This window comes from Malus domestica, chromosome 11 (genome assembly GCF_042453785.1).
Source record: "Malus domestica chromosome 11, GDT2T_hap1".
Taxonomy (NCBI): domain Eukaryota; kingdom Viridiplantae; phylum Streptophyta; class Magnoliopsida; order Rosales; family Rosaceae; genus Malus; species Malus domestica.
In genome coordinates, this window is record NC_091671.1 from 6,917,498 (window position 1) to 6,944,256 (window position 26,759).

The 26,759-nt window shown below is 38.6% G+C and overlaps 3 protein-coding genes and 1 long non-coding RNA gene across 12 annotated transcripts; 1 reads left to right on the forward strand and 3 right to left on the reverse strand.

Moving 5' to 3' along the window:
• Nucleotides 1-877: 877 nt before the first annotated feature.
• LOC103447672 (uncharacterized) lies at nt 878-4,235 on the reverse strand. The gene is made up of 4 exons (XM_070808349.1): nt 3,907-4,235; nt 1,216-1,333; nt 1,010-1,108; nt 878-916 (listed from the first exon to the last, which is right to left on the reverse strand). The coding sequence occupies exons 1-4, from the start codon at nt 4,233-4,235 to the stop codon at nt 878-880; spliced, it is 585 nt and encodes a 194-aa protein (XP_070664450.1).
• A 6,157-nt stretch (nt 4,236-10,392) lies between these two features.
• LOC114819468 (uncharacterized) lies at nt 10,393-13,787 on the reverse strand. Of its 4 annotated transcripts, none has more exons than XM_029088301.2 (4): nt 13,390-13,787; nt 11,927-12,596; nt 11,130-11,840; nt 10,393-10,862 (listed from the first exon to the last, which is right to left on the reverse strand). In XM_029088301.2, the coding sequence occupies exons 2-4, from the start codon at nt 12,545-12,547 to the stop codon at nt 10,782-10,784; spliced, it is 1,413 nt and encodes a 470-aa protein (XP_028944134.1). In that variant the 5' UTR covers nt 12,548-12,596; nt 13,390-13,787; the 3' UTR covers nt 10,393-10,781. The 4 variants fall into 4 exon arrangements, with proteins under 4 accessions (XP_028944134.1, XP_028944137.1, XP_028944133.1 ...); XM_029088304.2 differs by having other exon boundaries at nt 11,927-12,586; nt 13,390-13,654; XM_029088300.2 differs by lacking the exon at nt 13,390-13,787 and adding an exon at nt 12,758-12,876.
• Nucleotides 13,788-14,111: 324 nt separating this feature from the next.
• On the reverse strand, nt 14,112-15,128 carry LOC139189208 (uncharacterized). The gene is made up of 2 exons (XR_011572872.1): nt 14,907-15,128; nt 14,112-14,687 (listed from the first exon to the last, which is right to left on the reverse strand). It is a non-coding gene; the product is annotated as an uncharacterized lncRNA (long non-coding RNA).
• Nucleotides 15,129-17,498: 2,370 nt separating this feature from the next.
• On the forward strand, nt 17,499-26,315 carry LOC103419211 (uncharacterized). Of its 6 annotated transcripts, XR_003766634.2 has the most exons (9): nt 17,499-17,630; nt 17,744-17,807; nt 18,243-18,475; nt 18,561-18,776; nt 18,868-22,044; nt 22,178-22,362; nt 22,526-22,674; nt 22,765-22,814; nt 24,555-26,315. XR_003766634.2 is itself a non-coding variant. In XM_008357339.4 (7 exons), exons 3-6 carry the CDS (start codon nt 18,269-18,271, stop codon nt 22,328-22,330), a joined length of 3,753 nt encoding a protein of 1,250 aa, XP_008355561.2. In that variant the 5' UTR covers nt 17,499-17,630; nt 17,744-17,807; nt 18,243-18,268; the 3' UTR covers nt 22,331-22,362; nt 22,526-26,315. The 6 variants fall into 6 exon arrangements, 2 of the variants coding, with proteins under 2 accessions (XP_008355561.2, XP_028944138.1); XR_003766630.2 differs by having other exon boundaries at nt 22,526-22,814; XR_003766631.2 differs by having other exon boundaries at nt 22,765-26,315.
• Nucleotides 26,316-26,759: the final 444 nt, after the last annotated feature.

The window sequence follows — 26,759 nt, forward strand, 5'->3', positions numbered from 1 at the left end:
ATAAGCAAAATCATTTGAAGATTGAGTCTCGGATTCTTTCCATGAGTCGCTCGATTTCATCTCGACAGGAATGGGATATGAAGGGTAGGGAAATGGTTGGTTATGAGTATAACCATAGTTACTACTCCACCATTACTTTTTGTCTTGTCAATGTTTTTTTCAAACACACACACACGGTTTTGACAGTAAGAAACCACTCCACCATTACTTTTTGTCTTGTCAATGTCTTTTTCACACACACACACACATACCTTTTTCTCTCGGATAAGATAACACACACACGCAACACACTTTTTTCTCACACACACACACACACCTTTTTCTCACACACAGTTTCTCCACCCTCAGCCTCTCGATCCTTCTCCATCCTTCTCCCTCAGTCTCTCCTTGTTTCTTCCCCGGTTCTCCCCCAATCTCTTCTCTACAACTCACCTTCCCAGAGCAGACAAATACACACATACACCCCACCGTGACCTCCACCACAGTGGCGCACACTCCGACGAGCACCATCACCACCTGTGGACCGTTCCTCCTCCCTTTCTCACCTCCCGGCGGCGGCGAGCACCATCAAGCAAGGGGAGGCCTTGTTTAGGCTGTACAAGGTGGAGGATTCATCAAATCCGAGCGGGTTTTGGGATCCGGAGAAAGGGATTGCTCATTTTCAGGGTCTGAGCGTGGATTGCTCATTTTCGGCTGCCGTTGCGACGACGACGACAGATCCTCGGCGACATTATCGCGAATATCGCTAATATCGCGATATTATCTATATTAGCAATATTATCGCGATATTATTACGATAATTAAGTGTAAACGTGTGAAAATATCGCTATGTAAAAAAACGATATTTTCGGTGATATTTCGCCAATAATATCGATTTTTAAGACCTTGCTAATGAGCACATAAGCACGTTCAAAACCTGGAAGAGAAAAACAAAACAAAAGTGAAGGATCTGAAACCGGCATTCAGTTCAAAAATTTAACTTGGCATAACATGTCAAGATATGATTTACCTCATCGACTCCTACATCGAAAGTCAGCTCCTCAACAGTATTCCAGTTTGCAAATCCATTTAACCTAACTAAATAAGAGATTGCAGAAGTAAATGGGGGCTGCACTTGTAAATCATCACTAATTAAAAATCTAGCTGGTCCTTTAACAAAAACCCCGCCACCCTCAGTTTCTTTTCTTTTAAATGTGATCTCCACATTCATCATACCCTTACTGTTCGTCTGGAGGAATTTCCGATGGGGACGTTTCTTGGCCAATAAGCACACAGCTCTCCGAGAGGTTGGTGCCGGTTGATATTATCTATCTGGCTTCTACTTATTGGCGGGCTGTAAGAGAATGACAGAGTTAATTCTAAAAAGTGCCTTTGTGGGGCCTTAAGTGTAGGCATTGAGGCTCATAATCAAAATTAACTTTAAGTGTTCAGGCGTGCCACTGCCATCTTTAGCATGACAGATGTAAAACATAGGGGTGGGTTCGGTATGGTTACCGTACCAAAACCCTTGTACCAATTACCATACCAAACTTTCGGTTTGGTAAAATCTATTACCATTACCGTACCAAACTTTCGGTATACCGAAGTTCGGTATTGCCAAAAGTTTGGTTGGCATGGTATGGCAATGGTAATTGCCATTTTGTTTTGGGACAAAATATGTTTTTGTTTTTTTAACCCAATTCAAGGGCAAAACTTTTATTTTTGTACCTTTATCTCATACATTATAGATTAAATTCATCTATTATTCATCATTCACAATTCACACACATAATAATTCAAATGAAACATCAAGATTCATCATGAAAATTAAGCTTACAATCCAAATAGAAGTTACGAACCAAAACAAATAGAAGTTAACAATCCAAATAGAAATTAAAGTTTCGAACCAAATGAAAATTGGAAGTAAACTTCAAAAAAGAGAATTCATTGATCAGTTATTCAAGCTTGAGATGTCGAAACTTTTGGAGAAGGCATTGAACTTGTAGAAGATTGAGTTTGTGTCAAGCCTACATTACAAACAAAGAAAACATATTAATTAGTAGCAAGAAGAATTAAAGTTGAAAATCATTCAATAACAATTTACTAAAAAAATTAAAGCATATCTTTCTTGTTTTCTCTTCTTCTATTTCCTTGTAAAATTGAAGCATATCTTCCGTTGGTCCTTGTAGAAGTTTACTTCACCTGCCCTAAGCCAACCACTAGTACACACTAGTGCCTCCATTATTTTAGGAGTCAAGGATACCATAAAAGGGTTCACAACCCTCCTCCCTAGACTAAATGCATTTTCACTAGCAACAGTAGAAGTGGGGGTTACAAAGATATTTTGACTATTTGTGAAAGAATTAGGAACTCTTTTGTGTTTGATTTCCACAATTTTAAGAGATCAAAGTCACCAACAACAATACTAATATAAGTAGGGTTTTATTTTCAAATTATTGGAATATTATAAATATGTGTTATATAATTATGTATTATATAAATTATAAATTATATTGTATTTTCGATATGGTACGGTAATACCGTGGTAATGGTATCCATTACCAATACCATACCATGAAATTTCGGTACGGTACAATACCGTACCATTACCGATTGGTACAAAAAATTTGGCACAAAATCAGTATGGCACGGTTGGCAATTCGGTTGACATGGTAATTTGGCAAAAAAATCCACCCCTAGTAAAACATATGTTATATATGCCTGAGAGACTGAATTAGCTATGAAAGGTGCCTTTGTAGGGCCTTAGGTGTAGGCCTTGAGGCTTCCCATCAAAACTAACTAAGTACTCGAATATATATTGGTTGTTTCATTGTTGCATAAGTAACACAACTGTTATCCTTTAATTGCCCGTGCCCGAAGAGCAGAACGAACCCAAATAGGTGCCTTTGCAGGGCCTTAGGTATAGGCCTTGAGGCTTCCTATCAAAGTTAATTCTATACTCAAGCATTTTATGGCAATCATAATATAACAGAAGTAAAACTGAGAAATAGGTTGATTACTTGCACCCTAAGTAACTTCGGACTTCTTGTTATCAAGGACTGTCGTGGATGGGTTAAGACCACATAAAGTTCTTTTTTATGCCTTGAGACCAAGGACTTTTAACTGATTAATCTTGTATGCCCGAAAGGTTAGAACTTAGAAGCCTTTTAATCATAAACTTGCTAGAAATAACTTGGATGCAGATGTAAGTATACATCATATTACTAGATTTATAACTGAAAAGACAAAACAAAGAGGGTCGGGCAAGGCTAATCGTCTTACAACTTCCTCTCTTTGTGATTTACAAAGGATTTGAATGCTAGAAGGGGAGATTGGGGGATGAGTTTACAGGAGGGAATCGATACTACAACAAGATTTAGACAAGGTAGCAAAGCTTTTACAAAGGTTTTTTGGTGAAGGTTGATCCCGAAAATGATGAAGGCTTGGTGCTGACTACAGCTTCGTATGCAAATCTGGTTTGAGCAGAGTTTGTGTATTTGTTTGTTTGTTTGAGTGTCCTTATCTTTGATTTCTCTTTCCCCTTTTATAGACGATTTGGCTTGACTGCCTGTAGCATTAATCTTGCCCAAATGCAGCTGAATGGTAGTGACTCATCAGTTTTTTACTTGTACTGCCATTATAAAGAACCTTTGGGCTGATTAACTGGCTAGTCTACACCACTTAATCTCTAGGTAGGTGAGCAAGTGGCTTAAGTGATCTGCACTTAGTCGGGAAAAGGGCTTCTTCCTTCTTCTGGGCATCGGCTGGGCTCTGGCTTCCTTCCTTCTTGATCTTCTTTTGGGCTAACCCCTTTTGAGCCCAAAGTTCAAGTTTTAACCCAAACACTTACACCAACAACAAACAGTTTCGTAATAACTATAGCTTTGTATAGGACTGCGACAAGATTCATTAGAACACTTAAAGTACCGGGAAGCCTCGAATTGATCGTATTTCAGTTTCAGGTTCATCAAAAGATCTTCAGCTCTACTGCGGGGATGTAGCAACATGTCTCGACATTCTGCTGTTCGAAAATGCTGTAAATCAAGATTTTCAACATTTCCATATAAATTGTCCATGCAACCAATTCTTAAGGGTTGTGAACGATTGGAAAGCCTAACAATTTTTCCCAAGGGGATTGCCAAGAAACTGAGGAGAACATCAATAAAATCACTATCACACTCTGCAAAGATGACTTTGTTGGTCAAGTTGTTCATCAAGACCTTCAAGCTAATTTTGTTCATAGATTTTTCTCCCATAGTCTGCAAGAAGCATGGGAGAAGGCTTTGTTGTTGTTGTTGTTGGTCTGCAAGAAACAATAATACACTGAATAAGTGAATTGTTATTATTGGACTTCTGCTTTATAGAAAGAGATTCTAAATAAGCATCAACTACCAAAATAGACATACGCAATCCCTTTTTCTCCTCCTTATCTATGTTTTTATTGCCTTGGGATTAATAAATCAAAGAAGATCAAAGAAGCATCAACGGACAAAACCAATTTGGAGGAGTACAGAAGGAGAAACGGAAGTGAAAATCACTACCATAAATATAACGATTTGTGATAGATGGTCAAGAAGAAGATTAAAAATTCAATGAAGCACCTTTACAAAATGAAATTTCAGAAAACCAAGATAACATGCATGATCAAGATATACATTTCATCAAGATAGTTCTTCACTAACCTCTGAACTCCCAAAATTGTTTCCTGTTGATTGTTTGAGAAATATTTGAAGAAGAAGCCTGAATTATATATATATATATATATATATGAATCTTTAGATGAAAGGAATTTGGTAAAGAATGAAACTCATATTATGATCCCAACATTATCACATTGACTGGATAGATATTCCTCTCGTAATCCAAACTATAGAGAATACTTATCCTATATACAGTTGTATTTGATTTATAAATGGACTAAATAAAAATTAATTATACGTGCAATTGTTTTTTTATTTGAGCAACAGTCTAATCTAAATTGTATTTTTGAAACCGTAGATGACCATATATATACATGAGATACACGCCTTTTGGATTTGGTGACTATCCTAAATCCTAATGTGTGTGAATAATTTATTTTTTCTTCTCACAACAAAAGGCGTTTCCCACTATATTAGGCGCCAGAAACCAACTCGAGGTAGCTTAATAGTTGAGGACGAATTCTATGTTAGTATTGTTAGACGCACAGTTAGAACTTGAATGTGGGAACCAAGAAGTATGGGCTGTCAGTTTTATATATCAGTTTTCTATCTCCACATGTGGTCTTCGACAAGTCAGGCACGGGCAGCATGGAGATGATCATGGACTTGTTAATTTTATATTTGTCCTCAGCATGTGCAGCATGGACTGCTTGTTAGTTTATAGGTCCTCAAACACATGCACCACGTGCAGCATATTCCTGATGTATTAAGTACGTAAATATAAATACATGCAACCTCTCTTTGTAGAGGGGGTGAATCACAGTGAAAACCTTGTGTAGAGTTATATCTTTCCTGTGTGTTTTGTTTTCCCTACAATCTACAATCCTAGATCTTTTATGGTATACAGAGCCTCTTAAGTCCAACGACAAACGATCCATAATTTTTTTTTTCTCCCGCATGTCTTCCAACAACAACAACACCTTCCCTGATTCCCAGCAAACCCCACCACCTGCAACTGCTCTAATCAACATGTCTTCGTCCATGACTACCATTGTCAACATCAAGCTCGATAGGACTAACTATCCGTTATGGTTAGCCCAGATTCTTCCAATCCTTAAGAGCCGTGATCTTATGGGGTATGTGGATGGTTCCGTTGTCTGTCCATCCAAGTATCTCGCTGGAAGCACCACTGTCAATCCCGCCTACAACACTTGGATGCAGCAAGACCAAATGATCCTGAGTTGGATCAATGGCTCCCTTACAGCCTCTGTCCTTGCTACTGTGGCAAGCAAACGATCAGCTCGTGCAACATGGGAAGCACTGGAGCAAAGGTATGCTTCTTCTTCACAGAATCGAATTCTTTTCCTGCGAAATGAACTACTCCAATGTAAGAAGGGTGATTTATCTATTGCTGACTTTCTTGATAAGATGAATGCCATTGCTGACAATTTGGCTCTAGTTGGTAAGCCTGTGGACGATGATGAACTCGTCCAAATCATTTTGAATAATCTAGGTTCCGCGTTCGAAATGACGGTTAATGCAGCACAGGCACGTGATACTCCGATCACGTACCCTACTCTTGAATCTCTTCTCCTAACTACAGAGAGGAGAATGGCTGAACAAATTTTTTCACTAGTTGAATCAGCCCCTGTGAATGCCTTTGTAGCTGCAAGAGGACGTGGTGGACGTTCTCGTGGTGGTGGACGAGCTGGCTTTCCGTCTAACCGTGGTGGTGTCAACCAACGAGGCTTTGGTCCTCGCAACAACAACAATAATTACCAACGTGTTCCTGCCAGTAATGGGGAACGTTGTGGAGGAGGACGAATAACCTGCCAGATTTGTGGAAAAGAAGGGCATTCTGCCCTTGACTGTTACCAGCGCATGAATGTTGCATACGAAGGACGCATTCCAGCCCAGCGTCTCAGTGCAATGGCCTCCTCATCCATCCCCTTGAACCGTCAGAAAAATGGTTCGTGGTTAATTGATACAGGCGCTAATGCACATATCACACCTGATCTCCAGAATTTGGTTAACCCTAAAAAGTACAACGGTAATGAAAACATTGGTGGTGTAGGTAATGATACTGGACTCGCTATTGCTCACTCTGGTTCAAATCAAATTAATGCTAATTCTTGCTCATTTAACCTTAAGAATGTTTTACATTGTCCGTCAGCCTCTACCAATATTATCTCTGCCCATAGATTTACCCTAGATAACAAATGCTACATTCTAATTTTTCCATATTATTTTGTTGTTAAGGACCTCAAGACCAAGAGGACGCTTTTCCAAGGGAGGTGTGAGAATGGGTTGTACCCATTTCCAAATGGCCGTGGAGTATCCAATCATCCTTTTTCAGCGTTTGTAGGCGTCCGTGTCTCTGCACAGAAGTGGCATTCTCGTCTAGGGCATCCTGCTTCTACAATCATAAAGTTTTTAATTTTGAATAATCAAGTGCCAATTCATGGCACAAGTGATGTCAAGTTTTGTCAGTCTTGTCCGTTAGGCAAAAGTTCCAAGTTGCCTTTCAGTTCATCCGAGTCTGTTTCCATGTTTCCCTTAGAACTTTTACATTCCGATGTTTGGTGCTCTCCAGTAATTTCAAATGAAGGTTTTCGTTATTATTTATTATTTGTGGATGATTTTTCACGATACTCTTGGATTTTTCCCATGAAAAATAAATCAGAAGTGTTCGAGATTTTTGTTAAATTCAAAACAAAAGTTGAAAATATGTTTAATTGTTCAATTAAAACTCTACAATGTGATGAAGGTGGAGAATACAAGAGTCATGCATTCAGTCAATTTCTTGCTTTACATGGAATTTCTCAAAGGGTTTCATGTCCCAAACATCCTGAACAAAATGGTCTCGCTGAGAGAAAACATCGTCACATTGTTGAAACTGGTTTAGTCATGTTGTCTCATGCTCATGTTCCTTCCAAATTTTGGTTTGATGCCTTTTTAACGGCAACATATCTAATTAATCGACTCCCTACTCGTGTATTGTATAATACTTCACCCTATGAAAAATTGTTTCACAAAAAGCCTAAATATGAGTCATTCAAAGTGTTTGGGAGTCGTTGTTTTCCTTGGTTGAGACCGTATACTAAAAATAAACTTGAGTCCAAATCAAAGTCTTGTGTATTTTTAGGGTATTCGCTGGATCATCAAGGATATAAATGTTTGGATTTATCCACGAGACGAGTTTATTTGTCTCGCCATGTCCTATTCGACGAGGACTCTTTTCCTTTCCAGGAACTCACACCTTCAGTGGAATGCGTTGATAACGGTACTGTATCTTGCCATGATTTATTTTTTAATTATCCAAATGCTTTCCCTCAAGTCGTGTCTCCCCCCACTACTCCACCTCCACCTGCGTCAGCATCTGTGTTACACCCACAAATTAATCCTAACCAATCTCCATTGCTGCTACCACTTATTAGCCAACCTATAATACCTCCACCATCTCCAAATCATCTCAACGTGTCTCCCCAAAATCCTAGACAACCTACATCAGCCATAGGACCCTCAAATGAGCAAGAAATAGTTTCATGTGTCCCAAATAATGAACCAGTGAGTGAGTCCGTGCAAGAATCACAGCAACATCATCCAATGACTACTCGTTCCCAAACTGGTGTTCGTAAACCAAACCCTAAATATGCATTGCATGTTGTTACTACTGACAACCTTGTTGAACCCACTTGTTTTAGTAGGCTGTAAAACATCAGGAGTGGAGAGATGCAATGGTAAAAGAGTTCAATGCCCTGCAACGGTGTGGGACATGGAGTTTGGTGCCCTATCATTCTCAGATGAACTTGCTTCCTAACAAATGGGTGTATAAAATAAAACGGCGTGCAGATGGTTCCATAGAACGTCATAAGGCAAGGTTAGTAGCCAATGGCTTCCATAAAAAACAAGGGATTGACTACACTGAGACCTTTAGCCCAGTGGTTAAACATAGTACTATTCGGATGGTTCTTAGTCTTGCAGTATCGAATAAATGGCATGTTCGTCAACTGGACGTCCAGAACGCCTTTTTACATGGCTATCTAGCAGAAGAGGTGTATATGAGACAGCCCGCAGGGTTTGTCGATCAGCAATGCCCAACTCATGTTTGTAAACTGCAGAGAAGTTTGTATGGTTTTAAACAAGCACCTCGTGCTTGGTTTCAAAGGTTTTCCGAATTTTTACTTCAGTTGGGTTTTCAAGCTTCAAAGTGTGACTATTCATTATTTGTGTTCAAAAATCGTGGGGTTTATTTGATTCTTTTGATCTACGTAGATGATATTTTGCTGACAGGGAATAGTCCAGTTCAAATGAATCATTTAATCCAGAAGCTTGGTACGTTGTTTTCGATGAAGGATTTGGGGCCTCTTCATTACTTTCTTGGTGTTGAAGTAACATATTTCAACAACAATATGCATCTGGATCAGTCCAAGTATGCTCTTGATCTCTTGAAACGCACCAAATTCATGGATGTTAAACCTATCTCTACCCCAGTTCCCTGTGGACAAAAGTTGAGTGCTTGGGATGGTGAGACCCACAGTGATCCTCAAACTTACAGAAGTGTTGTTGGTGCCTTGCAATACTTGACAATAACAAGGCCAGATTTGTCTTATGCTGTTAACCAGGTGTGTCAATTTATGCATTCCCCAAAAACTACTCATTGGATGGCTGTAAAACGGATTCTACGTTATGTGAAGGCAACGTATGATCATGGCCTGGTATATAAACCAGGAGGAATGCAACTCAGTGCTTTCTCAGACGCGGATTATGCCGGTGATCCGGACACGAGACATTCTACTGGTGGCTTTTGTATTTACTTGGGTTCGAACTTAGTTTCATGGAGTTCAAAGAAGCAGAAGACAGTGTCTCGTTCTAGCACTGAGGCCGAATACAGACAACTTGCGTACACTGCTGCTGAAATATCTTGGTTGCGTTCGTTGTTCAGGGACTTGCAACTTAATCTTGCTTGTCCTACGATTTGGTGTGATAATATTTCCTCAATTTCCCTGGCGTCTAATCCAGTTTTTCACTCACGCACCAAGCACTTGGAAGTTGATTATCATTATGTGAGAGAAAAGGTAGTTCGTGGAGAGCTGCTAGTGAATTTCAGATGTTCCCAAGATCAAGTTGCAGACCTATGTACAAAAGGTTTGTCTTCTGCACGCTTCAAAATGCTGGTGTCCAAGCTTCCAGTCGTTTCTCGTTCTGTTAGCTTGCGGGGGGATGTTAGACGCACAGTTAGAACTTGAATGTGGGAACCAAGAAGTATGGGCTGTCAGTTTTATATATCAGTTTTCTATCTCCACATGTGGTCTTCGACAAGTCAGGCACGGGCAGCATGGAGATGATCATGGACTTGTTAATTTTATATTTGTCCTCAGCATGTGCAGCATGGACTGCTTGTTAGTTTATAGGTCCTCAAACACATGCACCACGTGCAACATATTCCTGATGTATTAAGTACGTAAATATAAATACATGCAGCCTCTCTTTGTAGAGGGTGTGAATCACAGTGAAAACCTTGTGTAGAGTTATATCTTTCCTGTGTGTTTTGTTTTCCCTACAATCTACAATCCTAGATCTTTTAAGTATTTCACACGGCTTGTCCTGAGTTCGATTCTTAACACTGCCATAACGGTAACCACTAGCTAGTTTCTTTTTTAAAAGTAAAAAATAAATAAATAAAAGTCTAATCTAAATTACCGAGAGGGTACTCGGACTTGGGCATAAGGAGAAAAGCTAATTAGAAACAAAGAAGAACAAAACCAAAGACTGAGGAGGAAAATTAAATTGAAAACTAACAATCAAAATCCAGTTTTTGAAATTTAAAAGGCTAATTGGAAACAAAGAGCCTTCCATGCCAGTAAAAGTGCTGCAAACTGTAAGCACATTGCAAACTGATCCCCAGATCAATCAGCTCACCACAACTACTGCAATGAATTCGCGAACACTTCCGTAACTACTAAAAAGGATTCAGGTGCGTTGCGGGGAGACGACAACATGGGCCATTCCTTAGTTCGGAAATGCTACAGATCAATATTTTGAACACTTCAACATGGGCCATTCATAGATTCAGTGCATACAGCAAAACATCACCTCAAACTTCTCATGTCTACAACAAATGATACATCATATTCTAAGATAAACAAGCAATCATGATCCTCATTGTTCTTGATCTGTCATCCTAGAGAAACCAGTTAGAGGAGAATCAAAACAGAGGGCAGCCACCAAAAGGCAAACAGCCTGCAGGAAGAAACAAAAAAAAATAAAAATATCAACTAATAAATGAGACATAAAATGTCACAATAGAAAACCATGCCACCATCAACAGTTCATAAAGAATTTGAAAAGACGAAGGAAGGGCAATGGATCGAGTGTACAAACAAGTGAGTTGATGCTCAAAGGTTGTGTATTGGCATGTCTATGGAGAAACAAATGTTTCCAATTCCAAGGACAATTTAAAACCAAGGGTTCATTCAGTAAACTAGAAATTGCAAAATCGTAACTCACCTCCACCTTGCCAAGATTCACAGTTTGCACTTCAATGTCAGTGATCGGCACATTCAATTGCTTCAGAATGGACAAGCCAAACGTTGGTGATAGGGGTCGTACGATCAGGTTATCAGTTACCATGAACATCACTGGACCTTTCAAGAATCCATCAACACATCCAACCACACATTCATCAACACATCCCCCTTCATGATAGGGAGATTTGGGGTCAACAAAAATTGGTGTTGCTGATTTAATAGGGGTGTATATAGTGGCTTCTTCAATCCCGAAAGGATAGTTAGCATAGCTAAAACCTTGGGCAAGCTTGGGATTAAGCAGCATTGTTCTGTGGTCAATTGACTTCAAGTATTTCCCATCAATATCTTCCACACTCTTGTACAAGTTATCGATACATCCTGTCCAAGAAGAATCATCCGCCATCTGCTTTAGTATAAACCCAAGTGGAACAGCAAGGAAACTGAAAAGAAGATTAACAAAATCCGCCCCTGCTTCTGCATAACAAACCCTCTTAGTAGATTTGCTAACTATAAGGTTAACAACAACGTTTGTTTTGGTATCATTGGTGCCTCTAGCCACTTTAGAAATTATAGATATTTTTTGATCACGCGCTTTATTGATATCAACCAACTGGGATTCCGGTTTAGGCTTCAGCAGAGTTTCAGTAAATGGTGTCTTCAAGACCAACGAACCCATTAGCAGACTCACAACCTAGCAAAAGACAAAGATCAGAAACCAACCCTGGCGTTTCAGTTCTAAAAAGATTAGATAACTTGTCAATATTGACCTATAATTACCTCATCAACTCCTACATTGAATGTCAGCTCTTCGATATCATTTAGATCCACGACTCCACACTTCGAAAGATAAGAAGAGAACTCAGAAGTAAACGGGAGCATCACTTGTAAATCATCACTAATTATAAATTTGTCCAGCCCATCCACAAAAACCCCACCAACTCGACCGCCTTTTACTAAAAAATTGACCCCCAGATCCATCAGCTTGCCGCAACCACAACAAGGAACACTTGCATAATAACTAAAACTGTTTCTATAGAAGGCGCAACACTGGTTATCGCACAAGTAATGCATGGGCTCACTATCATCAATTTTCAATTTGAGGCACCTTAAAAGGGATTCAGCAGCATTGCGAGGATGCAACAACATGGCACGACATTCTTCAGTATTCAAAAGCTGTAGATCAATATTCTCGACACTTGCATATAAATTGTTCATGCAACCAACTCGCATTGGAGGCAAATGACTATCAGAAAGCCTAACAATTGTCCCCATAGGCATTGTCAAGAAACTAAAGAGAACATCAACAAAATAATTATCTGACTCTACGAAGAGAACTCTGTTACTGTCCTTGTGCACCATTGCCTTCAAGCTAAAACTGTTCTGTGATTGAGCAGCCATGGATGCGAAACGGGGGCTGATTATTTAAAAGTTGTTTCCCTGCTTCAAACTTGAATATAAATACAAAGTGAAAATCCATAAGACATAATATAACATACAGAGAAGTAACTTCCGATTAAACATTTAAAAATAGCTCAACAACATTACAAGTAAACTCTATCAAAACAAGGATGCATCGCAGAATGAAGCTATATTTGGAGGGCAACTTACCAAGAAAGGCACTTCAGTTGTGGAACTCAAGCATTCAATGCCATGAACAAAAAAAAATCCTTTGAGAGAACTTAGCCACCCTCACAAAAGTATCTTTTCACTTTCAGGAAGAAACCGAAAAGACGAAGGTAATTCCGCAGATACCCATAAGTCGGAGCAAATTCCAAAATAATAGCCAAAGAAATGTGCGAATGTGTTTGATATGTAAAAAGGAATTTTCATGAGAATTAATTTCAAAGGTGTAGTTTATGCGAGTGTGATGTCTATATATATATATATTAAAATGTGGGAACCGTATACTTTTTCCTTTTCTCAATTTTATGAGAAGTCTGATTCATTATTTTTGAGTGACTAGCTTGATTCGTTCTAAACTTTCATACATGGTAACAAGAAGGTGGCGGTAGAGTTGCTACGTGAGGGAGGAGAATATTTGACACGCCTTGGTTCCGGTGTACTCTGAACACAGGGATGGCCACGTGCTGGCTGACACTCAAGGGGTGACGCAAGCCATCCTACCGCGCTTATGCTAAGAACGTGTAAAAATGCATGCAAAATGGCGCCGAATATAATTCTAGCTTCATCACTTTCTCATTTCTCAACCAAATTGAATGATTCAAGAACCAAAATCATACCTTGTAACGAGACGAACAGATTGGTACCCTTCACAATGGCTAACTCGCCGGGATTTGGACGGAAAATAGTCGGAAAGTAGTCTGAGCTTCGATCCCGACGATCGGAAAGGAAATTCAAGGCGTGGTGGCTTGTTCGGGTTCGTGAGGACGAGAAGAAGCTGGTGGTATCCTTGGTTTGCCGGGAGGGCTGTGCACAGTGTGTGTACAGTGCTCTGCACAGTGAAAGCGGGAGAGAGAGCGTGAGGGAGGAGAGACAGAGGTCTGCGTGGAAAACAGAGAAAATGAGTGGAAAAACAGAGAAAACGAAGGAGAGTGGAAGACGGAAAAAGGAAAAGGAAAAAGGAAAAACGAAAAGGAAAAAGGAAAAGAAAGGTATTGGTTAGGAGAAACTTTTTCAAGAGACAGCTCGATATAACAATTCTCATTATATAATTTGTTAAATTTTCTTGAAGTGTTCAACAAATTATATTATTACACTTAGTATATCGAATTGTATTTCTAACACATTGAAAATTTTCTTGTCGGTAAGAACTTCTCAAGGAAAAGCCTCGGTTAATACCAAAAACGTGGACCTCACACCATTCTTTAATAATTGAGATTCCTTGTACAATCTCATAATTTTATCATACAAATTCCGAATTCAATGTCGTCTTCGCCCATGTCCACTTGCTCTCATAGTGAAGAGTACGACTCGAATGAATGTCGGCACTAACTCGAATGAATGTCGTCTTCGCCCATGTTCACTTGCTCTCATAATTTGATATGAAAAATATTTTGATACATAGAATTTGATAGCCAAAATGTCGGCACTAACTTCAAAAGACAACAGAATCCACGAGCAATATCGCTAGATTACCAAAAATATATAGAATAATAATTTTGCAACCCCAAAAGGAGGACATACAACGGTACTGAAAAACTAGAAACAATATTGTATCATTTTCTGGTCCGATCAATTCCAGTTTGCAGAAACGAAAGCATCATCATCTTCCAGATATTAGATGACCTAGCTGGAGTCATTGTTCTTTGTCCTTGGCTGCCCAAGGAAGCAGAGTCACGGAAAAGAAACGAAGTCACCAAAAGATGAACAGCCTGCAGCAAGTAACAATACAAGAGAGAAACAACAATTAGAACAGTACAGTAACACCGTATAAAAATACTTTGAAGCTTAAAAACTAGAAGCAAAAGAAAAAAACTAAATGAATAGTTTCGATATCTTAGGCATGAAGTGAAAAAGAATCTAAAAATCGAGAACCAAGAACGCAGCGAAGAAATGAAGTCACCAAAAGATGAACAGCCTGCAGCAAATAACAAAACAAGAGAGAAACAACAATTAGAATAGTACAGTAACACCATATAAAAATACTTTGAAGCTTAAAAACCAGAAGCAAAAAAAAAAAAAAAAAAAAAAAATTAAATGAATGGTTTTGATATCTCAGGCGTGAAGTGCAAACGAATCTGAAAATCGAGAACATAGAACGCAGCAGCGAAGAAAAAGTACGAAAGCAATGACTAACCTCCTCCTTGCCAACATGAACAGTTTGGGACTCGATGTCAGAGAAAGGTACCTGCAATTCGTTTAGAACAGAAACGCCAAAGAAGGGAGACATAGGCCTTACTAACACTGTCAGTTATCATAAACATTAACGATCCAGTTACAAATCCATGCTGAGAGGAACACCAGGACTCGGAGTAGTTAAGTTTAAGGTTAACAACCTTCGCAGGTGTCTTATAAGAGATACTACTTGAATAAGTTGACAGCACATCCTTTCTTGTAGCAATATGTTAATATCTATTCGGATCCCAAACTGTTAATAAACATAGAGGACAAATCAAACCAGAATCAAAGTGTAATGGAGTACGATCCAATATTACACTTTCAATAACTAAATCGTTCGAATTTTTTTAATCGGCTGTTGGCTATTCCAAGAAATTTGGATGGCACATTATTCACTTCCGATGAAAAAATCAAGAAACAAAGTAGACGTGAGTTACACTAGTTAGCTATTCAATATGTTGATAACAATTTGAATTTTTGTTTGAATAAGATATATTGTCATGTAAAAGAAAACTTACAAATTTAGAATTGGTGCCTGAATCTTCACATTAGTTTACAATTTGTCCTTGAAATTATCAAAATTTGCACCACTGTGCCTGCCATAAACTTTTGTCAAAAATTTAGTTAGTTTCATGATATGGCACATATATGCGTCCCACATTTCAAATTCTAAATATTTGTTAAACGACCAAATCTAAACTATGATGAAAGTTTGGGACCAAATCTAAAACTTGGATGAAGAATTGAAGAGCAATCATGGATCCCATTATGATATTAGATTGTTGTTGTGGCAGGCGGTGCCGTTATGACGTCATTGGACCCAATCGAGGCATGCACAACTCATGCACAAAATCCATGCGCAAGAGAGAAAATTTGAAGCAAATAATATCTTTTTACAATGTTTTGAAAAAAAGTAGACATAGTTAAATTTATGGTATCTTCATCAAGTCCTTGAAAAACATCAAACGTTCATCATGTGGGATGATAATGAATCTTTGACTTGTTTGTAAACAAGATTATCATTGTATTAGTGTGAGGGTAGTATTGGAAAGTATGTGAGGTCTATTAAAATAGATTTTGATTTAAAAAAATAGATGTACAGTCTTTAAGTATGTAAGGTGCCGTCAACAAAAATGAGGGTTGTATATAAAACAAACTTTGTTGAATCCATAAACCTTAATTGTTAAGTCCATAAACCTTAATTGTTACAAGTGGTTTATAGCTCAGTTGTTCAAGAGCTTCATTTTACACCTGAGATCTGCATCCGATTTCTATCCGGTAATTAAGATGAATTTAGTATGAATTATTGTATCGTTTGTTAAAAAAAATAATTTAGATAAAAAATGAACTTGTGTAAGGACCAATTCTTTTTTTTTTTTGTATATTATTTTTAAAGAAAAAAGTTAATATGACCCCAAACAAGTTCTTGAGAACATTAGATTACTTGCATGATTTTTTTTTTTTTTATATCTTGGGCTCATATTTTTCTGAAGTTGAATTTTCTTGCTGATATTTTAGTTGCTTTGGTCACATTATTCATGATGCTATATTTGGATAGGTCTTTATTCACTATTACTATAAATATTTTTTATTCGATTGTGCTAGATGCAGTTGTGACTGAAGGTTTTTCTCATTGAATAAATTTAGAAACGATTTTATTCACACACTTATTTTTAAATGTAACACCTTATTTTTATCTGTCACACACCAATCTTATTTTCGATCGTTTAAGGAGATGTATTCAATTGAGAATTTGAGAAGTTTTAATGGATTTTTACGAAGTTTAACTGATTTGTAAATATTTTATGTAAAATTTTGATTTAATTCCCTCGAAATCTCATAGGAAGATGTGAGATTTACGGATGTTTAAAATACACTACAAAATCTCTCCAATTCCCTCTAATTCCTCAACTTTTCCAAATTCTCTAAATTCAATGTTATAAACTTATTTAAAATTCTAATTGAATACACCCAGATTTCTAAGGATTTTAATAAACTATCTTAAAATCCTGATTAAATGCCCATTGAATTTCAGATAATCACTTAAAATTCTGATTGAATACCTTTATATTCATTAAAAGAATTAAAATTACTCAAAACCCCAATTGAATACACCCCCTAAATGTATGTGTAAAATCTATCTTGAAGTTATATTTCCATTTTAAGGGAGGTATATTGAGAATTTGAGAGATTTTAATAGATTTATAAATTCATGAATTTTTATGGAGTTTAATTGATTTGTAGATATTCCATATAAAATTTTGATTCAATTTCTTTAAAATCTTATGGGGAAATGTGAGATTTGTTAATGCTTAAAATACATTACGAAAGCTCTCAAATTTCCTCTAATTCCTCAACTTTCTCAAATTCTTTAAAATCAATTTCTAATTGAATATACCTGAAATATTATAAATTTATTTAAAATCCTAATTAAATACTACAAATTTTTAAAAATTTTAATAAACTATCTTAAAATTATAATTGAATATATGATAATTTTAAAAAAAAATCACCTAAAATCCTGATTCATTAAAAAAATTAAAATCCTTAAAATCCCGAGGACTCAAGCAACACTTGTTTTATAAGCACCGTCTTCTTCCTCTGCGCTTCCGTTCGCACTTAGCAATAGCATCTCTCTTGTGCCCAGCGAGTCTTTGCGTTTCTCGACCAATCCGCGCCAACTGTAATCCCACTCGATTTCTGCCTTTACTTTCTCTTCACGCACAACATTTTGTTCATGAAAACCCTAAGATTTATTCTATTTTTTTTCAATTTTCCTAATTTTTTTTTTTACAGGTTTAAGCTGGGCTAGGGTTTTAAGGTCTCGAATCGAATTGGTATACATTAGAGAAACTCCCAGGTACCGAAATTCTCTTTGAGAAAGTTTGGGAATTGGAAATTTATAAACGAAAGTTTAAATCTTTATGTTTAAGTGTTGAATTTAATCAGTTTGGACTTGTGAAAGTTGAAACCGCACTGGTCTGAATCTGAAAACGAACAAAAACTCGAATTTTGATTATTTTCGGCCTGTCTTCTTCGTACGAATCGAAAGGTTTGGGATTCTCGTTGTTTTTTGTTTTAATGCGATTTTCTAATTATTACCATATGCTAATAGAGTGATGGGTACATTTTGGATTTGCATTTATGCGTCCCTGTTCTATGCGTTTGGTCATTTTTTTGGTATTAGGATTTGTTATATGATTTTGAAGTGAATAAGTCATGCATGCTGATGGAAGAATGAGTTTCTTTATCTTCACTCGGGGCTCACCATTTTTGTGCTCATTCGGGTTTATAGCGTTGAAGCTGAATTGGTAGGGCGGCATGGGATTTGATAACGAGTGCATATTGAATATCCAGTCTCTTGCCGGGGAGTACTTTTGTCCGGTTTGTCGTCTGCTTGTTTACCCAAATGAAGCGCTACAGTCGCAATGTACTCATCTCTACTGCAAGCCCTGTTTGACATACGTTGTGAGCACCACCCAGGCTTGCCCATATGACGGCTACTTAGTGACAGAAGCAGATGCCAAGGTCCTTCCTTATACAACCTTGGTTGTAGCAAAATCTTTTATCTTTTTTGTCTGTTTATTGATAAACCTTGACACAATCAATGCAGCCACTTACTGAGTCAAATAAGGCACTCGCTGAAACCATTGGAAAAATACCAGTTCATTGCCTTTTCCACAGGAGTGGATGCACATGGCAGGGACCATTATCCGAGTGCACACCTCATTGTTCTGGATGTGCCTTTGGAAATTCCCCTGTAGTATGCAACAGGTGTGGAGTCCAAATTGTACATCGTCAAGTGCAGGAACATGGGCAAACTTGCCCTGTAAGTATTTTCATTTGTTTTTCTTTTTTTAAATTTTCAACCGTTTGGAATTGAGACTTATTTGATTTTTATGGTTATCTTTCAATTATAGGGTGTGCAGCCAGCGCAGCAGGCACAGAGTGCTCTAGACACTTCAGCTTCTGGCACATCAGCAGCTACTGCTGATCAAACCCAGGCTGCGATTCAGACAGGAATACCTACATCTCAGGCCTTGGTTTCTCAAACTACAACTGCACCTGGATCTGATCCAAATCAGAAAGCAAACTCAAGTTCTCAATCTCAAGCGGATGTGCCGTCTGCTGACCAATGGTACCAACAGCAGCAACCATATCAACAGTACTACCAGCAGTATCCTGGATATGACCCATATCAACAGCAATATCAGAACTACTATCCATATCAACAGCCAGCGGTTCCACAATCACAGCAGGCTCAGCCACCATATGGGACTGTTCAGAATCAACCTCAGACATACTTGCAACCTCAGCCCCAAACTCAACTTTCGCTACAGCCTCCAATTTCTCAAGCTCAAGCTCAACCACGACCCCAAATTCAGCCTCCAAATGGCCAGGCTCCTATTGCGGCTCAAACTCAAAATCAGGTACAAGCCAACCAACAGCAGCAAGTCCACCCTACAGTGCAGACATACCCAGCAGCTCATGGGCAGCAACAGCCATATTACCAAGCTCCACCCCATTCACAACCTCATCCTCAACAGGTGCAAGTGCCTCCATATCAGCAGCCCCAAATTCAGCAACATACCCAGGCCCAGCTCCACCCACAGCACCATTCCCATTCTCAGTCTCAACCTCAGCCACAGGCACAAGCTCAACACCAACCCCAACTTCACCCTTCTCAGCCCATGAATGCTGCTGTCCAGCCTCAGGCACATCCATCATCTCATGCTGTGTCTGGAAATAACTCGTATCCCCCACCTCACCTTTACCAGCCAGTGCAGTCAGGAGCCCCACAACAACACACCATGCACGTGCAATCTCAAGGCATGCCTCACTCTCAGTTACAGACTCATGTTCAAGTACAGGGTCAGCTCCCTCAACAACCCCCACTTGTGCGGCCACCCTCGTCTCTTACAACAATTCCAAACCAGCAGCAGCCAGCTTTGTTGCCTTCACCTGGTCAAGTCCAAAACATCAAACCTGCACAACAGCAGCCAGTTCCCTCTTATGCTCAGCAACCTGGAAATTTGGTCTACCAGCGCCCGCTTATGCAGGCAATTCAACAACCGATGCTTCAGCAATATTTCCACCATCAGGCATACGTACAGCAGCAACCATCTACACAGTTACGTCCGCAGGGCCAATCTCATTCATTCCCTCAACATAATCATGCCTCTATGCAGTCTCAGCAGAACATTGCATTGTCTCAGGGCATTCAACATACTCAGTCTAATCTTGTAGGAAGGCCTATGATGCCAAGTCATGCAGTACAACCTCAGCCCTACGCACAAACTGCTGGGCAAGTGAGGCCAATGCATCCTTCTGTAAACCATCCATCTACAGATCAGAATAATGTTGTCAGAACAAACAACCCAGTGCAATCTGGAGCAAACTCGAGGCCAACTATGTCTGAAAGGCAAACTGAGAAAGAATCTGAGTCATCAAATCAGAAGGTTGCAAATGGCGATGAACTTAAATATGTCAATTCCGAGATGGGTATGAAGTCCGCTGATGATGAGCATAAACCTAGTGGTGAAGATAAACCTAATCAGGGGGATACATCTTCTAAGGAGATTCCAGAATCTAGGGGCTTGCTGGGGGCAGATCCAGATTTCCATGCACTTGAAAATGGAGAGTTTGTAGGTAACCCAACATTGAAGAAAGAAGGTGTGGATAGCACTATGGAGCACTCAAGTAACGGTAAGTTGGGTGAAGCTGTAGCTGAGGTTGCAAAAGAAATCTTATCGGAAGAAGCTCAACTTCGTGAAGAACAGGGTCAAAGGTTGCAGAAGGATGAGGGTTCGCAAGCTGTATCTACTTCAGCTCCAACTGGTCAGGTACAAGCTGGTGGCTCTGCACAACCCTCACATCCTGTACCAATACATCATGGACCTACTATACTCCCCCAAAGGCCTGGTGCACCCCCTCCAGGACCTCCACATCATACACAGGGGCCTGGGCACCCCTGGACTCATTTAAGACCTCAGCGACCTTCACATGTACCCGGACAACCTTTTCATCCATCCGAGCATTTGCAGCTACCTGGTGCCAACCCAGGTTTTGGACCATCTTCTGGAAGGGGGGGAGGTCATTATGGTCCTCAAGGTGTACTACCTCCTTCCCATACAGGGGCTCCCAGGATGCAAGGTGAACCTGTTGGAGGCCCTCCATTTGGTGGAATGATGGCAAGAGCAGCACCATATGGCCCTGACGGTCCTAGGGGTCACCAGCGGCCTGCCTTTCAAATTGATCAGGGAGCAATTGGACAGCCATCTGGAATCCCCCCAAATATGTTGAGAATGAATGGAACTCCAGGCCTTGACCCCTCATCAACTCATGGGTTGAGGGATGAAAGGTTCAAGGCTTTTCCAGACGAGCGATTGAATCCCTTCCCGGTAGATCCAACTTTTCGTGGTATTGACCGGGTAGAGTTTGAAGATGATCTCAAGCGATTCCCTAGGCCTTCGTATCTGGATTCTGACCCTGTTTCAAAATTTGGGAATTCTTCATCAAGGCCATTTGATAGGGGACCTCATGGGCCCAAGTATGATATTGGTCAGAATACAGATCCTGTTGCTGGAGATACTGGAAGAATGGAGCCTTCTCGCAGTCATCCAGATTTTGTTGGACGACACCTTATGGATGGTTTGGCTCCCCGAAGCCCAGTTAGAGATTACCCTGGCATCCCATCTCATGGGTTTAGAGGCTTTGGCCCTGATGATTTTGATAGAAGGGAATTTCATCGGTTTGGTGATCCACATGGAAATTCATTCCGCGAAGGTAGGCTTTCTAATTTTTCTAGTCATTTTCGTCGGGGTGAGTTTGAGGGCCCTGGTAATATGCAAACTGTTGATGGGCACCCTGGTCATCCTCGGAGGGGAGATCATTTGGGTCCTCAGAACTTGCATAGTCATTTGCATTTGCGAGAACCTATGGGTTTTGGTGATCGTCATTCACGCCTAGGAGATATGACTGGGCCTGGGAACTTTGAATCATTTCGAGGCAACAGGCCAAGTCATCCACGTCTTGGTGAACCTGGATTTAGGAGCAGTTTTTCACTTCAAAGATTTCCAACTGATGGAGCTTACACAGTTAAGTATTACTTCAAGTATCTGTATGTGTTAAGTGATGCTCTTCTGTTTTCATTGTTAATACAGCTTCCATTGTGATATTTTATTGTATTTGATTTATGGTCCAATTTTTCGATGCTGTTTATATCTTCAGGGAGATCTAGAGTCTTTTGATCACTCAAGGAAAAGGAAACCAGCTAGTATGGGATGGTGCCGGATATGTAAAGTTGATTGTGAAACAGTTGAAGGCTTGGACTTGCACTCACAAACAAGGGAACACCAGAAGATGGCGATGGAAATGGTGTGAAGCATCAAGCAGAATGCCAAAAAGCAGAAACTGTAAGTTCTTTGAGCACATCATAGTTACTTATTGGCTTTTGATAAAAGAAAAAAAAGTTACTGATTCGCTTCATATTTGATTTTGATTATAACATTATCATTCTGTTCAATCTTTGTCTAAGAAGTCTGATGCTTCGTTTTTTTCTTTTTCTTCATTTTGTAGAACCTCTGGTGATCAGTCCTTGGTAGAGGGTGCAAATAAGTCAAAAAGTCCGGCTTTGAAGGCCGAGGAGAAAAGCATTGATGGATGATGGTGTGCTGCAATGTGGATCTCTATGGTTGCATTTCACTTGGGGACCAATTGTTTCTTTGGTATTATTGCGTTAGCAATATAGGTGATGCACCCTTCCATGCCTCTTTTTTCTAGATTCGGGGTGGTTTATGCTAGTTTTGTCATTTCAGGTTGCTGCCATGTTAATGGAGATGGTATTTGGAACTGGAGTTCAATGGCAGTTAAGTTTGTTGTTTTTGACTCTCAAGTTTTCTACTTTCACTCGGATTGTTTTTTGTTGACCTTGTCATTGTCAATCCAAAAGTGGTATATTGCTATCACTTCCTTTTGCATTTGGTACCATTGAGATGGCATTGGTTTATAGCATATGGGTATGTATGCTTGACTCTCTTAATCTTATATATTAAGTTTATTCAACTGGACCGGCAATGTATTAAGTTTAGTTTTACTGCTCTCAGATATGTACTTATGGTTATAAAGGGTATCATTGCTAAATAGCTCTCAAAAGGTTGAAACAAGGACATTACCTTGAACATTGAAGCTAATTTAAACTAAGCATTTTTCTTTATGCTCTAGGTAACTTTGTGAATTTTACATTATTGTCAATCGTTTCATTTCGGTTTCTACAAGAATATCTGTTTTAAATGTAAGGAGACTTGTGCCCTCTGACCTGCTTCATCATTTCTATTATAGGCAACTTTTTATAGTATGATATTGTGTAATCAACCTGATCCTTGGTCTTCAATCTAGTAGAGAGTGGACCGACCACATTAAGCAGATTAGTTATCACTAACATTTCGTCATAATTTTACCCAGTAAGTTGGAAGTGTTAAAGTAGTTTTTACTAAAAGATGAGGATTTCTGTAATGCGAATGAACTTAGAGAGAAATAAGTGTCTATCTCTATTCTTTAGTACCACAGTAGGCTTCAAGACTAAATATTTAAATTGTATAGGCTTATAGAAGGCAATGACTGGAGTACATTTTACTATTTAGATTATACAGGATTTTGCAATCTGATTTCTAAGAAAAAGTGATAGAATTTAAGGAATTAGGTATGTTGGAGCCATGATAAATCATATATCCAGTCTTTTCTTTTTTATAGTAGTTAGCAGAGACGGCCTCGTGATATTGCTTGTTGGACTGCAGCATCTATTATATTATTTACTGTTTTGGTGGCTTGTGAATCGACATTTATTTGAAGGATATTTTGTTTAGCTGATAAACTATAGTGACAAGTATTTGGAATATCGTCAACCTAATTGAAGAATGTGGTCTGCACAATTCATCTGTATATTATTCTGCAGCTTGGTCTTGTGCTAGTTGGTGTAGGACAGAAGCGGAAGCTACTGTCTATTTGCTGTAGCACAGCAAAACACACTAGGGAGTAGAGAAGACAATGTGCTAGTTGGTGGCTTGTGATCACTGAACAACATCAAAACAACAAAGAAAACAATGAGATCCTTAAAAAGATAGAAAGATTACTGTCTAATTTTCGGAATAACAGACCAGCATGAAAAGTCTCGTAAGGGTAGATATACTAGGGTTACATACATCATCCTAGCCTTGATTACTTCACTATTCAATTGGGCCTCCAAAACTTACTTACAAACTCACAAAACTAGCGCAACAAATTAAAAAGACTAGGAGTAGAAGCACTACTATCATCTAGAAATCAGCATAAGACATAAAGATAAAACAAGTCAAATAAAAGGTAAAGTAAATACCAAAACTAAGTTGGCTAGCCTTTTAATCTTGGAAAGCCTTGTAGATCTTATCTTATTGTTTTACGTTTGGGGAAAGGCTTACAATTTCCTAAGTTCAGTTTTTATCGTTATTGTTATTTGTTTTACTACTGACTTGACTATTTATTCTTAACACTGTCATGTAATTTTTAGCGTGAAAGGTCGATTTTGTTGTTGATTTTTCTTTTTGGTGGAATTTCTCTTTTTCTATACTAGATCTTTTCAATTCGACCCGTCTTTTTTTGGCGAAGGAGACTCCATAAGGGCTGAAAGTTTAGCGGAAAAGGTTTACTCTGTCATCTGTTTTTGAGGTGGTAAGGTTGTGTTTGTTGGCAAAATTTGCTTCTCAGCGTTGATTTTATAACCTGTTGATATGTTGGGATTCATCTGTTTCTACATATTTACGAAGAGTATATTTTCATCTTTCGAAGCAGTAGGATAAATCTTAGGAAACCTTAGGAGACTGGTAAAATCTGATAACCTTCTATACACTAGGCATATACTTAGATCCTAACTTTAAAGGGCCACAGGCTTACATTTAAAGATGTCTACTTGGATTGTTAGGGTTAGGGATCATGACTCATCAATTATTTTGCATCAGGACAGTTTGATGGATAGTTTTCTTTGTATTACGATCCCTCCTGAAATATTTTTCAAATATAAAAGTTCAGTAGCTTCCCCCGAATTAGTGAATTAGGCAGGATCCTTTTGTACGGAATAACAAAGCAAAGAGCGAGTCAGGATAGTTTTCTTTATATTACCATCACCCCTGCCATTGGCGGGCAGCACCCCAAGCACACCACATTCTTAATGCTTGTCTTATACGTTCACTAACAATAAATTTTATTTTGTTTGTATGCTGGCTTTTGAATGAATTTTGCAATTATTGTCCCCTTGGGGTATAGCAAACACTTCCTATCAATTTTCCATGCGTATAGTTTTGGGTTTATGTTGAATTTTTGAGGCAGCCTTGCTGGTTGAACTCGAATATTTTTATTTTTTCTATGTTGGTAGCAATATTCTTGTCTATTTTAATACCTGTATAGTCTCTCTCGCTCTCTCTCGCTCTCACACACACACAAAAGTTAGACAATACATCTTTTCACTCTCACCTACCACTTTAATTTTCTTGTTTTCCATCAAAGTTTGGGTGGTAGAGGAAGGGAAGAAATGGCGTGTTTCGTCCTTCTCTTTCCTAGTTTCGATTGTGAATGCAGTATACCAAATCTTAGTTTTGTTCAACAGTATTACCATGATTTCTATGAATAACTTTAGGCACGATTCAAACCCTGAATTCTTTATATTATTGCACGTAATAATATCTGCCTAATGCTAACCCTTCCCTTGTATAATCCGGAATATAGCAACTTAAATACTAAAACACAACTTCGGAAATCGCTTAGAAAATTTATCCTTGCTTTCAACAACTGTCCTTACTCTAGATGCTTTAGCCTGTACATGAACATAAGCACCGAAATGTTTGAATTTGATTGATTTTGTCAGCTGTGTTTGAAATGTAATCGCCATTGAACCAATACTTGTCTCGGAAATACACTTCTTTGCTTAAAAATCTATGACGGGGTCGTAAAGGAACAAGAATAGCACCCTGATGTGATCATAGTAGCCTTACAAAGGAACAAGAACAACATAAAAGAATAATACGAATAATGGCGAAAACCTGGTTATTTTGTTCGATGATTCCTAACGAGCTTAAATGTTTGATAAAGATTGCAGTGTGATGCAGGGATTCTAGCATGATTGCAGAGTCAATGTAGGATGCTTGCTTGGCAAGCGGTAGATCGGACGGTTATTCGGGCGATGGAGACTCCTTACCTTACAAATTTCATTGCCTTTGAAGGCATTTTGCTTAATCTGCGTTTTGTTTTGCAGTGATGGGTGTATGGTATGGTTGTAAGCTTTAATTGTTTGATTTTCTGAGACATTCTTGGGCAATGCTATATTAATATTTTGTTTTAACTGCACTTCTATTTACTTCCTTTGCTTATCCTTTTAAGACTGACTGAAGATTATTAGACCAGAACATCACGTGACGTTGAATCTATTTTCTATTTTATGCAAGTTAATCTCGTCGTTTGAGATATTTTAGGTGTAAACTAATATTCTTCATTGTAATTAAACTCATAATTGTTGGCATACTGTTAAAGACCTTTAAAACTTAAGCCATTGATGTTAGCTAATTGATGAATGGCCGTTGAGTGATGCGTCGGAGTAACCTATGTTCGAGTTCAAAAAAATTCTCCGATATAATAAAAAAATTTAAACTTGAGATTCCGCAAAATGTATTTATTTCACCTTGCAATAGATGTTCCAAATTCGATTTCTCATTCCACAACATCTTTATAACGTCGAGGTTTTAAGTTCAAATTTCTCAATTGCTCAAAATATCTTCACCAAACAAAA